Here is a 13,703-nt window from a genome sequence, read left to right as displayed (position 1 = left end):
CTCAACACACTTCTATCCCCAGCACCTTTCACAGAAACCAGATATCTGACCAGAAGGGAAACAAATGCACATCTATTAACCAGCTGCAGTTACCTCATTTCCAGGAGGTCACAGAGGAAGAAAATAGAGAAATGGAATGAAAATGAAAACTAGTTTTAATCACAGCAATTAGAGGAATGTATGTTTAGCCCTGCTGGAAATGAGGCTGCCCTTTCCAAGCCCTTGGAATGCTGCCTGGAATGATGGACTCTTTAAACTGATGTGCGAGCAAACAGGTCAGTGCAGGCAAAGTGAGACCTACTTGTGCCTGCAAATACATGGAAAGGCAAGGAAAGTCCAAGCAGAAGTTTTATGCCTGGAAAGTTTTGCTAAAATCAATGGCATTGCTGTTTGAAGGAAATAATCCTCCTCCACTGCCATGAGAAGCCCACAAAGCTGTAATGCACTAATCCCATTTTTGCCCATGCCTTTCCTTTTTCAGTTTCAATTTTCCTTGGATCTCATCTCAGTATCCCACTCTCCATCACCTCAGCACCCAGAGCGCTGGACACAAATCCTCCTCAAGCTGCACCTGCTAAAAAATTACTTCTCAACACCCAAACACCCAAATGGAGACTTTTCTGTTCAACAGAAAAGAGTTAATTCACCTCAACAATGGAAGACATTTAGAAATGCTTGGCAATGTAAAAGTAGGTGACTGGTCCTGCTGTAGATTAAGTCTGTGACAAGAAATTTGGGACTGGCCAAATAACTCTCCTTTGCCTGAGAACAACAAACTGTACACCCTTTTCCTCACTCCTAGTGCTAGCACAAGGTGCTTATATTTATTATTTATTTTAGGTGATCTAATTTGTCATAACAAGTGCTTCTGTCTTTACTTATCATCCTATTCTTGTTACTAATCCAGTCACCATTTAGCAAATGTTAAATGTAATTATACAGCATTCAGAAAGTAACAGAGGCCAGCCATCCAGAAGGGAATTCTGCCAGGAGCATCCAAATTTAAGTCACTGCAGTCATGTGCTGGTTTCTGTTCTACTTAATCCAGGCCACCAGTCACTGTAGGTCACAAGGGGTGTCATCATAGGCTAAATTAACACTGAAATAGCAAAGCCATGCAAGGACAAAAGTCCTTCCCAGCCTAACATGACACCCATGGTGTTGGTCTACAAGCATTGCTGTGCCTGGCCCAACATGGGGCTTTGTCATCATCAGTAACTGCTGCCAGTTCTCTGTTTTGCCTGTTTTCTCTCCTCACCTCTTGCTTATCATTTTGTTACCTTTGTTACACAGACTAATGATATTTTCTCAAAAGTCACATGAAGTCAATTCCTCATTTCTAAGTTCTAAGGAGCTCAAAACTTGTTCCAAAACACCAAGATGCTGTAATGATGCTGAACAGCATATTTAAGAAGTAACCCCCACATTCTGTAAAACTTCTGCACCTCACAATCTCCCCTGGATAACTCACAAGTATTCACAAACACACAAATGAATTCTCTTCAGTCTAAAATAGTACAATTTGAGAGTTTCTGAACAGCTGGCTGGTTGCAAAAATGCCGACTTTAAGCAGATTTTTCTGTATAACCCATGAAGAGCATCTATGCAATATTATGTGTTTCATCTCAGGTGTTTCCTGATGCTGGAGGGCCTGAATCCTGCATGTTCCAGCAAAAGTGTTGGGAGGACAAGGAATTTGAGAGAGAATAATGAGGTAGAGAGGATCTCACATCATTCTCTTCCAACACCTGACACTCAGAGCAGCAGAGCAAGGGGACACAGTCACATATAGGAAAATTATTTTTGTTTTTCCTCCTTTGTTCTTTATGTTCATTACAGGTTTCAGCTTGGTTAGTCCTTCTAATGAAGACACCAGCATGTTTTTCTTAATTAAATAAAAAATTGTAACCACATACTTTAAAATACTCTTAAATCTGTGAGGCATGTGTTTACCTTAGTAAAGCAAAGCAGAAACAAGGTAGCTTGTGGGCTATTTAAGGTATGTGAAATAAATCAAATATGATCACTGTTTTTTCAGAGGAGTACAGTTAACCTTAAAAAAATCTTTACTTTTACGAAGTAGCTACTTAATAACTGACCTTTAAAGCACCAAGAAATTCTACCCTGAAACCAGCCCAAATGCTGTTGTGATGCAATGAACTCCAGACAATTTAGGATTGGGCAAAGATTTTCTGCTGACCTATTGATGAACAGTACAAGAGGAAGGTCACTGGAGAAGGACATGTCAGAAGCACACTCTCCTCATTTGGAATGAAATGTGTCACTGCAGCAGTACACTGCCATCCCCTCAGCATCCCATTCAGCCTATACCCTTTCCCAAAAATGCCACTAACATTTATGGAATGATTTTTTTAACTTTCCAAGCACTATGAGTTCCACGTGCATCCCTACAGCAGAGCAAAGCATCACTGTGAGGCACAACTAGCCAGCAGGACCTGAAAGTAGCAATGAAAAAAGTAAGATTTAGATCTTTATGAATAAAGACACGTTGTGCTGTGAGGCTTTTTTCCTTGGGAGCTCTGTAGCCCTTCCAACCCGGCTGCACTCCCTTCCTTCAGATGCCTGAGGGCAAGGTCGACTGATTTCCTCACTTCCAAACACTGGGGGTCAAAGGTGTCTGGCTTCAGGCTGAAAATACCAGAAGACAGAATGTCCTTATGGCCAAAGCAGGTCTGGTACTCTTCATCATCAGAGGTTTTAGGACAAATCTTGCTTCAGAGGAACGACAAACGCCACCTGGACTGCAGAATCCGTCTCCTGCAGCAGGAACACTGCTGCTGCTTCTTGCCTGTTGTTAATTGGGGTGTGAGTGGGGTGAGAGCATTTGTGTGTCAGCTCTGCTGCCAGCATGCTCCTGGTGTCCCCCCAGGACAAGCAGCACTCACACACACAGGGCAGGCACAAAGCAGGTACCTTGGAGCGCAGGGAGGAGAGGGCAATCTGCCTGGCTAACTTCAGAGCTTCTATCCTCATGGCAGCAAACTCTAGCTCCTCCTGTCCAAGGGTTTGGTAGGGGGAGGGTCCCCCACAGGGAAAAAAATGGAGTAAGAACATGGTAAGAAATGTTTGGCACACTCAAAAATGGGTTGTTAAATTCTAACGTGTAACTCGGACAATTCCTGGGTGACAAACACCCCGAATTCCTCTCATGGTGAGGACAGTGATGCAAAACTCCAGGGCTTGGTTAGTTTTGACACAGCTGTACAGAAAAATAATTTTTATTGGGTGATCAGTATAAGCAATACTTCATGTAAAAGAAATGTTTTCTGAAGCTAAAGCTGTTCCATCACAGACACCTTTCATTTCCATTTTATGTGAATTTATGCCACATTCTGGTCTCAGTTCAACCTTTGCTGTTTTAAAATTTCACTGTAAATATTCCAGAAAATACATCCTGACATTTAGAACTGCTCTGCAGATCCTTTTGCTTTTCCTAGAAGAAACCATGTCAAATTCTGCATTAGAGAAATTACAGGAAAAACAAAGCCTGATTTTCATTTCAGCAGAATTAGGTCCTGAATGTCAAAAAATGAATCTATACATACAGACTTACTAAGGCCACTCAAGACAACTCTCCATACATCAAGTCCTGTGCTCAAGCTTAAAAAATTTGCTTTGAAAAGACTTCTGGAAAATACCTACATTAGAGGTACAGGACAGGTGTTGATGAAATTTAAGGTTATGTATTATATGAATTACATGAGTTAAATGAAAGTATCTTTGTTCCTCAAGTCTTTGAAAGGGGAGAGTTACTTTGGAAAGAATTAAATAATTATTTTAATTCTTTTCCACATCCTCTCCAAGCCTCCCTCCACTCCACCCCTTTCAATGAGGCAAAGCATTCCTTGGCCTGTGTATGGACAAACAGAAAGCAAAGTGACATTTATATTTCTGCTACAAACCTGAAGTTTCTGAGCAAATACTGGGGGGTTCTTTTCTGCTAGGTCAGGATCTAGATATTCAGGCTGATCACATATTGAGGCTTTCTTAGATATCCTATTGAGAAGAGCATCAGCAGAGACAAAGGAGTCTTCAGGAGATGTCTGAAGGGTAAAGAGGAGGCTGAATAAGCAACAGAGATTTTGCTCAAGTTGTTCGGCCCAAAAGCAAAATGCAAATTTTCTGGAGGAAGATGATTCCCAAACTCTCATTATACAGGACTCACGATTTCAATAGCCTCTGGAGTTGTTCCTAGAGTCATGGGCTCCAGGTCCTTCTGCTTGGCCTTGTCAGGGGACTGTAAATGTGCCTCTTGGCTGGCAGCGAGCACTCGGGAAGCTGGGTGTGGTATTTTCATGCCAGAGGACTGCTGGGCTTCAGGGTCTTCAAAACTTGACCTGGGAAAAGATTGTGTGCATGTTTTCAGGCTTCACAATTCTGCTTCTGGTAACAGCTGAGCAAGTCCACCTCATCACTTTCATGTGTATGTGTATATATATAAATATATTTATACACACATTGCTTCAACTCAAATTTATATCACTATATCTTTTAACACTTTGCAATATCAGAACAATGCACTGGAGATAAAATAAAACCAGTCCCATCAGAAATGTCACATTTCTTTGGTATTTCTCACTTGTCTTTTTACCCCTTTCTCACTGTGACCTGCCTCTCTCCCAAAACACAACTCAGTACTAAGAAGAACAGATGTCCCTGACAAGCAAAATTATTGGAAATAAACACAACTCCCACATCTTGGTCTTATGAACAAGAGCCCTTGTTCAAAAAATGTATCCAGGGAAAGCCAAGTGAAAAACTGCAATTAACAGATTTCTAGATTAATGTGAAAATTACCTAAGTATCTGAGGAAAAAGCTTTAAGTAGGAGGCCACTGTCCACTAAAACAGTTGCCACCGTGTCTAATAGAATGTGAAGGAGAAATACATATCCTTATTCCATCATGAAACTTATGTCTCTTTGCCCTCTGTTCTCTATCATATGTGTACACAGATGGGAATCTATTTTTAAACAAATAACTTGGCAGCACAGAGGCAGAGAGAGGAAGAAGTTCCTGTGTACTGTGTACGTGCTCTGAGGGGAACCCACTCCCCTGACAGGCTCTGCACTGCTCCCAGTGACCTACCCTGAGCACGGGGTGGTGGAGTCAGACAACCTGATGGGAGGTGATTTCACTGGGCTCTCCTGCTGTGCATCGAACATTAGGTACAAGGACTGCTTCTTGGGGGTGCTGTCATCCTGCTGGCCACAAGGAAAGAGAAACTCATTAAGCAATTCAAGCATTCTCCATTTAAAGCTAATTCAGGTCACTGAAGCTTTTAGTGAGCAAATGGGTTGACAGAAAACTAATAATAGAGGGTTGTAATGCTGATACTGAGATGGATCCTCCCAGGAAGAAACCATGAAAGAACAAAACCTAAACAGTTCACTCTTTGCAGTGGCTCTTCTCCCAGTTTGGAGTTAATCATATTTTTAGTTCTGTGAGGCGGAAAATCTATCAGGCATCCCTTGGCTGAGTGTGTTACTAAAATATCTACTGAATATTCTCATTGCTTTAAGCACCACCTGAGTGATTTTCCTAATGTCCCCAGTGGATATCCCCTCACTGGATCCAAGCAAGCTATCAAATCTATGACTAAAAAAAAGGTGAAACAAGTGATAATGTACAGCGCTGCACTCCAGACTTCACACTAATTCTGTTTCTCTCCTGATTCCCTCCAGCTCCTTCAAACTTTTACTCCCACTTTCTTAAATAGTTCAGCAGTTGGTGTAGACAGCTCTGCACTCTGCACTGCTGGAAATACTGATTGGCTTTGAATCTCCAGAAAGAACTGCTGTGATGCTAGCTTAGAAATGAAATCATAAAATGGAACAAGCTTTACAGGACACGGGACAACAAAGCATAGGCAATTTAGCCCAGTTATGCCAATTTCAAGGAACTGGTTTTGCAAATCTGCTGCAGGCATATTATAATTAATTTAAATGGTGGTGAGGCTGAGGGGCATTACCAGGATAGTATATTATGACAGGGGAATGCAAATGAATGGAAATAGAGGTGAGAACTTACAGGCACAGAGGAGCCTATTTTCTCCATATATTCTATTTCGTATGAGTTGCCATATTCCAATTCTGCAACAGAAACAAAAAAGAGGTGTTAATACATGCCATGACATGATTTTTTTTCAGAAGTAAATGAGAGCTCTTCTCATTGACAAGGGCCACTCCCACTCTGCTCAATACTTTCCAATGACATATTAAAAATGTATTATACAGAGAGAAAGTAAAGGGTGAGTTAATATTCACTCATTTTCAACAATGAACCTGACACATTTCAGGCAAATCAGCTTGCCAGAAAAAAATTCAGCTTTTTAATTTGCCCCAGGGACCAGAATATTAAGAAGGATTCAGAGTAATTTCAGAGTACAGACAACTTTCCCCTATCATGTTATCACAGAAAACACATTTTTTCAATAAATGGCAATGCTGATGCCAATTTCTTTTAAACAGCTTTTAACAGCTGTTGAGAAAAATGAATTCTTATTTCTTCATGTTTATCACACTCTTAATTCAGAACAACTACTGTACTATCACTGGAGAAAAAGATATCTAAAATACCTGAATGCTCATGAGCCAGGGGTGAGGCATCAGCCCAGCTTATGGGGCTGTTCTCGCATTTTGTTTTCAGAGAAAGAGACTAAGGCAGGAAGATTTACAAAGAACCCTAAGTCTAAAACGTAATAAAAATGCAAATCTTTATTGCTTCTCTGCTTCTAATCTCTCAGTTACACTGGAGGGAATAAGCAGCATTTCTTTCCAGTCCATGGTCACCCAGTAGTTGATACAGAGGCAGAGAGATCTAACACAGGAGAAGAGATACACCTTCCTGCACTCAAATAAAAGCAAACTTCCTACAATGACAACTTAATTTAAAATTGAAAGCATAATTAATTTGTCCAAATGCTGTACTTTGTTCTGTTTCTACAACTTAATTCAATAAACCACTTGCATAATTTGATTTCCACTATAAATAAATCCTAAGGAAATGCACACTAGCATTTGCATTATGATAAAATCCTGTGCTAAAATCCTTCTAGATTTGGGCAGCTTTTGAAAAGTAGGACTTGCATTAGGAATATGAAAACCACCATTAAAATTTTGATGTTTAAAAACAAACAACCCTGAAGAGAATCTCTAGCCTGATTTGTTGATCTAGAAAGTTTTACAGGGCTCAATGTGATCTTACAAGGCTTGATTTTTATTTTTTTTTTTAAGTAATAAAAAGCACTGCACAAGGACTGTAATTCTGCAAGCTATGTATTTTGCCAACCACTGAAGAGGAGGAGCCATAAACCCTCAGTATTGGTTGGGGATAGTCACAATAAAATTTTTAAGTGAAGAAAAAGCTGTAATAGCAGGCTCCTTACGTTGAAACTCCTAGCACCCTGTTTTTAATGGAAATAGGGAGCCAGGCAGGATGGACAACCTCCTGGTGTCAGATACCAGCAACAGCCTTTCTCATTCACTTTTCTCCCCAGTGAAAGCAAAACCCAAACTGGAAGGATGAATTCAAACCCTCATGAGGAGCTGAACTGCAGGAGAAAGCCTGAAAACCCAGGAAACAGCAGCAAGTGTTTAGAAACTGCCTCTCAGTATGCCATGTATCCACCGAGAGCCCAGTGAGGTGCATCAGGAGCATTTATGGAGCAGCTTTATGCTCCAGAGAGAAACCCCTGAGTGTCCAGGCAGCCTGGGGGCAGCAGACGTTCAGGCACTGTCCTCTGCTGGCACAGCCACAGGGATCCTCCACCTGCCTGCAGCACTGCCAGCAGCTCTGCAAATCCCAATCCAAACTGACTGCTGGGACAACACACATTTAACTTCACTGCTGACAAAAAAGAAAAGGCAGGACACAGATGGAAATAGTCCAAGTAGAAACAAAAGGAATGACGCGGCTGGCTAAGCGCAGTTTGTTTCATCTCACTGCTCTCAGGAGTCTACAGCACAATTCCTCTCCCTCCTCTCCTCTCAGACATCATCTCCCCTCCAAAATCTTAGGCTCTACTTATCTCTATATATGCAAAATCAGAAAAGCCCAGGATATCCCAAAAGCAAGATAATTATCTTTTATAAACACATATAACAGACTTACTAAGTGATGTCCTTCAACTCCTCCTACAAATAGCTGCAAGATTACATCAGAATTTTCTGCTAATAATTACAGCTTATTTCGAGTCTGTGCAACAGGAAAATGGCAGCAGCTACAGGCAGTGCCTGAAACAGATGAGGGCTGGATGCACTGGCTGGCTCAGGAGCTGGGCTGTATCTGTACAGAAGTAGTGTTAGGTTACAGGGTAACACATGGGTGTCTGGGACAGGTAAAAATATCTACACTGAGAAACGGCCCTCAAATTACTCAGAAATTTCTCAAAGCTGCAGGAGCAAGACTGTCAAGGGCAAAATATTATTATTTTTAAGAGATGTGAAAAGCAGAAGCATTGTTGATTATAATGAGTGTGTAATCTGAAACCCTGATTGTTCCATGTAGCACACATGAGACAAGACAATTACCATTTAATTAGGAGCTTTGCTCACTTTCTTCTACCCACTTTGAAAGCTAAAATGATTGTTTCAGAGGGTCTCTCACTATTCTTTTGTTCCATTTTCTTCCATATAGTTTCCATTCTCTCAGATTCAGAGGGGCTTATTTTCTAAAAAGTGTTTCTTTAAGATATTTTTTTTAAATACAGGGAAGTCAATGTCTAAAATTTTTGATCTGACAATGAAGCCAAATGGATTCATCCAGACTGAAATATTTATCCGTTTAGAATTCTCAACAGATTTCCAAAAAGCCCAGGGCACACAAGCACACGAGTATCAACAAAAGCACTGTGACTGTCAAACTTTTTGACATCAACTTTTTTTTGTAAACTTTTTGATCTAAAAGTTTTTAATCAGGCATAAATTTAGACCCTGCTTAAAATGGTATAAAATAGATTAATTGTAGACTGGGACAGGGACTGAAAGGCTGGGGGAAAAAAAATGAATTCTAATCAAGAAGAAAAAGCTTAAGCCAAGTTAAACTCAAACATGCTTCCCACCCACAAAGCTGAACATCTGCCTTTGGAGCAGATGTTGCAAAGCAGAATTCCCTCTGGTAGCCCCAAGGAAGGCCACACACAAATTTTCTTCATTCTATGTCTTCCAAATTTCAGAGACCTGGAATGACAGTTCTCTAAACAGAAACTTCTAGCTTTAGCTCCCAGCTGCTCATAGGAAAGTATGGCAGGAAAAACATTTATAGTTGATCTAGTAGGGAATTTTGTCTGGAAATATGAATGGTAACTATCATAAACAGGGGATGTCATGGAAACTTTCATGCATGAAGATACTTGGAGCCCAGGAAGCTGGAAGAGGGATGGCATGGTATGGGTATTAATGCAGTACAGAAAATTTGAGCAGAACTTTAAGATGGGAGCTTTTCCCATGCAGGTTAAGAACAGGCTCAGGCAGAATCAGTAGTGCAGTTACTCTGGAGCAATATCAGACCTTATTCTCCTGTGAAGGCACTGAGAGAACACACTGCTCCACAAAGAACAAGTAATCACACAAAGGAAGCAAAAGCCTTTCTCTGAAGGACTCTCTCATTTCCTTTTAAGCATCTTTTCTTTCCTGAAAACTCAAGGCTGGACTGTTGGGGTCTTACATTCAGCTCCCCAGAATGGCCCAGAGAGCATTTTTAAGGCTCCCTATTCAGAGTCTGCATTCAGCAGAGCACAGGCCAAACCAAATCCTTGTCCCAACCAACCCCCCTCTCTCAGCAAACCCCTGGCTGGAGCAGTACCCTCTGTGGGAGAGCTGAACTTGGTCTCATTGACGAAGGTGGACAGGTCAGAGGGCTGTGGGTAGTCCTGCTTGTCTGTGTTCAGGTCCACAGTCATGCAGGTCCACTTCTGACCCGTCACGGAGGACGCCAGCTTCTCCTCATCCGTGGCGTGAACCACCGTGGAGATGACGGGAGGTGTTTCTGGAGTTGGCAGTGGAGTAGGATCCTGCAGCAAGCAAGAGCCAGTTAATTCCATTATCATTCACTAACACATGGAACAGCTCCATCTCTGAATTCCCTTGCACCGCCAGAGCCATCTCTTTAATTCTGTAATCTCTGCTGCAGTGCTGTATAAAATACTTAATGGGAAATGCTAACTCTACCAGCAGCAAGTTTTCCCAGTATAACTAAGCTCTTTGATGATAAACACTTGCATTGCAAAGCTGCTTTGATAACAGGGAAGAAAGAATATCCAGAGCTGTTAAAATCTGTTAGGCACTTGACACAAGTGGCACACATCACCCATCACTGAAGTCTGACTACCAAAACTGACTTTTCAGGCTTCCCTCATAGGAGCAAACCTTTGTAGGTCCACGAGGCCATGAACCCTTTCCCCTCTCCTCACTTCTACACTGTCAAGCAGCACAAATAAAAAAGCAGGATGGGTAACAGGAAGAGAAGCAGCAGCCTGGAAGGAGCTGTGCCACATCAAAGCAGTCAGGCTTTTGTGGAAGAGTAGCTTTTGTTAACTTCTCTTCCAAGAAAACCACCTGCCAGCAGTTTGCAACACGGAATCAAACTATCCAAGCACGTGCTCCTGGCAGATCAACCCACTTGGTTTATTTCTATTTCCCTTCCAGCCCACCAATTTGGTGCATTTCATTTCTTACTTCCTAATCTAAAAATTCCAGGGTGCATAGCGATAGTCTTGTTTTTCAGACAACTGACTATTTGCTCATATTCTTACTCCATCTTAACACAGGGCTTTCCAAAGTATATTAGCTAATACTCTTGCTGGAATTCCCAGAGAAAATACTAGATCTACTATATATTGTGTACACACTTTTAGAGGACAAAAGGGTAATTAATGCTTTATGGTAATAGCCCAATGTGCTATACTTGGACATATGCATATATTCTCTACAAAAATCTCCTCTATTATTGAAAGTAAAAGTCTACAACAAAAATATCTTCTGTTATTAAACATACAATTCCAGTTAAATTAATAAAATTTCCTTCTTTTTACCCTTTCAAGGACAGGAATTACATGCATTAAAATAAGGCATCACTTTACCTGAGAAGGAGGATCTGATAGTGGGGATCTTTTTGGTGATTTTTTCACCCTAAATGTATCACTGAAAATAAAGTTCAAACTGTTAATATGGTAACAGCAGCAAGAATCAGGTCATTTCACACTTAGCAAGAGACAGCCACAGACAATGCAACCTCTGCAAACCCTTCTGCATTAAAATCCCATCCATTAGGAAGCAGCACCACAGAGAAACATGCCATGGGTACATATTTTGGTCATGCACTTGGAACAGGCCTCGATCCCTCCAAAGCTGAGAACAGCAGGATTGCCATATTTTTCATGCTAGCTTCTGACACATTCACAGAACAGAGTGCAATTCAAATTCAGCTGCAATTCAAATCCCTGCTCCACCACAGGCACCCTCCAGGGTCCTGTGGAAATGATTCAGCTTCTGTCTGCTTCAGTTTCACATCCCAAAATTAGGTCTAACCCACACCTTTACCTGAGAATTAAAACTGTGATAAATTTAGGCTCCAATGACCCCAAAAAACAGGAAGAAAAAACCTGGTTTGCTTTAGATGAACTATATAAAACCATCTGAGGCAGATGCCGTTGCCCAGGTGCCAGAATGAGCTGTGTCATTACAAATGGGCACAACAGACCTTTTTAAAAACAAATACAACAGGAAATATGGCAATTCTGCTTCCAGTTCCCCTGACACCTCACAGTGCAGACTGGGAGCACGGACACTGTAGCCCTCCAAAATCCCACAGGTTTCAATTAAGCAAAAGGAATGAAGAACAAACATTATGTCATGATGGTGTGTAATTATGAATGTTGCCTTTATTCACTAGTGGCTAAAAATTGGCTTAAGTTTCTAATCAGGAATAGACTAATTATCTGTCTGTTCTCTTGATACACATTGCCAGAATTATTCAATCCACTGATGTTACTAGCTACAAAAGGGAGAAAAACACCCTAGCCAACTCACTGATGAAGACTTTATGTTTGAACAGAGATGCAGTGGCGAAAATTACTGCCCACCAGCTCATCCCTGATCAATGATGGCAAGGTTGACACCAGAAATTCTAATGGTGGGTTTCCATTGGCAGAGGGTAAATCAATACCACATCTAGAGGGGAAAATAAATTGGGCAGCTGAATATTGGTGTGTTCAATGTCATTAATTATCCAGTTATGATGACAGAATTAATTAGGATAACTTTTTCCTTCAAGAAAGACAAGCATTTTATGCAGTATTTACAAAAAATTGATTGCACAATGTTGTTCAGTGGTAGAAATAAAACTGTCATATTTTATGACAGCTCAATGATACAAAATTTCTATAGTTTTTAAATGAGGATCTTCTTTGATAGGCAACAGATAATGAGGCAAACTCAATCACAGTCATATAGCTTTCATATGTGCAAGTGAAGTGAAATCACTAACATAAAAGCTTCATGCTGAATAATAACTGATCATGCTGCAAAATAAATAAGTAAAATTAAAAAGCCCATAAAGCAAAGAGGAAATTTGAATTGTTAGCTTAGAATTACTTACAACAGAGAACATACAGACATCACATCTTCTACCATCCTAAGACAAATAAGACAAAGAAAAGAGAGACAGACAGAAGGAACTGACAAAAAAGATTAACCTACAAATACTCTGTTAATGTTAATGTGTTAAGGCAATCTGATCATGCAGATTTTCTACCTGTATAATCTTAACCCCTACTTTTTATTGTGAAATACACAAGGAAAAAAAAATTCATCAAGTCCTTCAATGTTTTCTAGTTCAATGTTATACTTTTAAAACGCTTTCATCTTACAAAACACATTTTTCAAAGCTGACACCTTCAAGTTAATTTCCATTCAACACACTAACTGTCCTTGCCTTCCCTGATGGAGGCTACCTGATTGCTTTTCAGAACACAGTATTTGTTATTATATGAGATGCAAAACTGTTCCTGAATGGCAGCTAAAATTAAGGAGAGGGCACAGTTATTCCAGGTTTTGTCACATTTGCTGATGTGTTGTGACAGCACAGAAAAAGCTACTTGACCATTTCTAACCATTTACCCAGGTCAGGATACAAAATGACATTTCTTTCAATCTCAGCTGGTTTGGCTCTCTCCAAAACCTAACCAGGTGTTCTAACAGAGCAAACTGGTTTCCCCCAAAGCAGAACCAAACCTTGCCAAACAGCTTAAACTAAGAGAAGTTTTCATTTACTTGTAAGCTTGGCAGCTTCTGCTGATCTCTCCTCACGTGCAATGCTCATGACAGCTGGCACCTTCCATTTCCAAACAGCCTGCAGCCATCCCAGGCCTTCCAGAGCAATGCCTGCACAAGCAGGATCTCTACAAACCACTTCTTTTTACTCGTCACTGTGAGCTGGCTCTGGGAGGCATCAGCTGCTCTTTGCTCAGCATCACCTGAGCAGTGTGATTGTCTCCAAGCAGCTCAGCACTGGGGGAGATGAGCAGATTTGTGTCGAGCTCACATCTCTTGTAAAAACCTCATCTTTTCACAGAGAGGTCAATGCTTAGATCCTTGCAGTTTCATTCAAGAACAAAAATTGCTTATTTTTGTTGACTTAACACACATTAGACTGAGGACATGGCTGAGATTCAAAGTACAAGCTC

At 40.8% G+C, this 13,703-nt stretch overlaps 1 protein-coding gene across 16 annotated transcripts in view; it reads right to left on the bottom strand.

The window, feature by feature from the left end:
- The window catches only part of TACC2 (transforming acidic coiled-coil containing protein 2), a 125,852-nt gene that overhangs the window by 14,926 nt on the left and 97,223 nt on the right, over positions 1-13,703 (bottom strand). For 4 of the 16 annotated variants that reach the window (XM_021529303.4, XM_085583740.1, XM_077784727.2 and 1 more), the window contains 8 exons: positions 12,617-12,652; positions 11,100-11,160; positions 9,824-10,031; positions 6,050-6,111; positions 5,108-5,223; positions 4,187-4,358; positions 3,924-4,064; positions 2,935-3,015 (listed from right to left, as the gene is read on the bottom strand). In XM_021529303.4, the coding sequence (XP_021384978.3) occupies positions 2,935-3,015; positions 3,924-4,064; positions 4,187-4,358; positions 5,108-5,223; positions 6,050-6,111; positions 9,824-10,031; positions 11,100-11,160; positions 12,617-12,652 (877 nt within the window). The remainder of the gene's footprint in view (positions 1-2,934; positions 3,016-3,923; positions 4,065-4,186; positions 4,359-5,107; positions 5,224-6,049; positions 6,112-9,823; positions 10,032-11,099; positions 11,161-12,616; positions 12,653-13,703) is intronic. The other 12 variants (XM_031505294.3, XM_085583741.1, XM_077784728.2 and 9 more) reach the window with 11 other exon arrangements.

This window comes from Lonchura striata, chromosome 6 (genome assembly GCF_050655825.1).
Source record: "Lonchura striata isolate lonStrDom1 chromosome 6, ASM5065582v1, whole genome shotgun sequence".
Taxonomy (NCBI): domain Eukaryota; kingdom Metazoa; phylum Chordata; class Aves; order Passeriformes; family Estrildidae; genus Lonchura; species Lonchura striata.
Note: the sequence above shows the minus strand (reverse complement) of the source record. Positions and strands in the feature narration are given on the sequence as shown.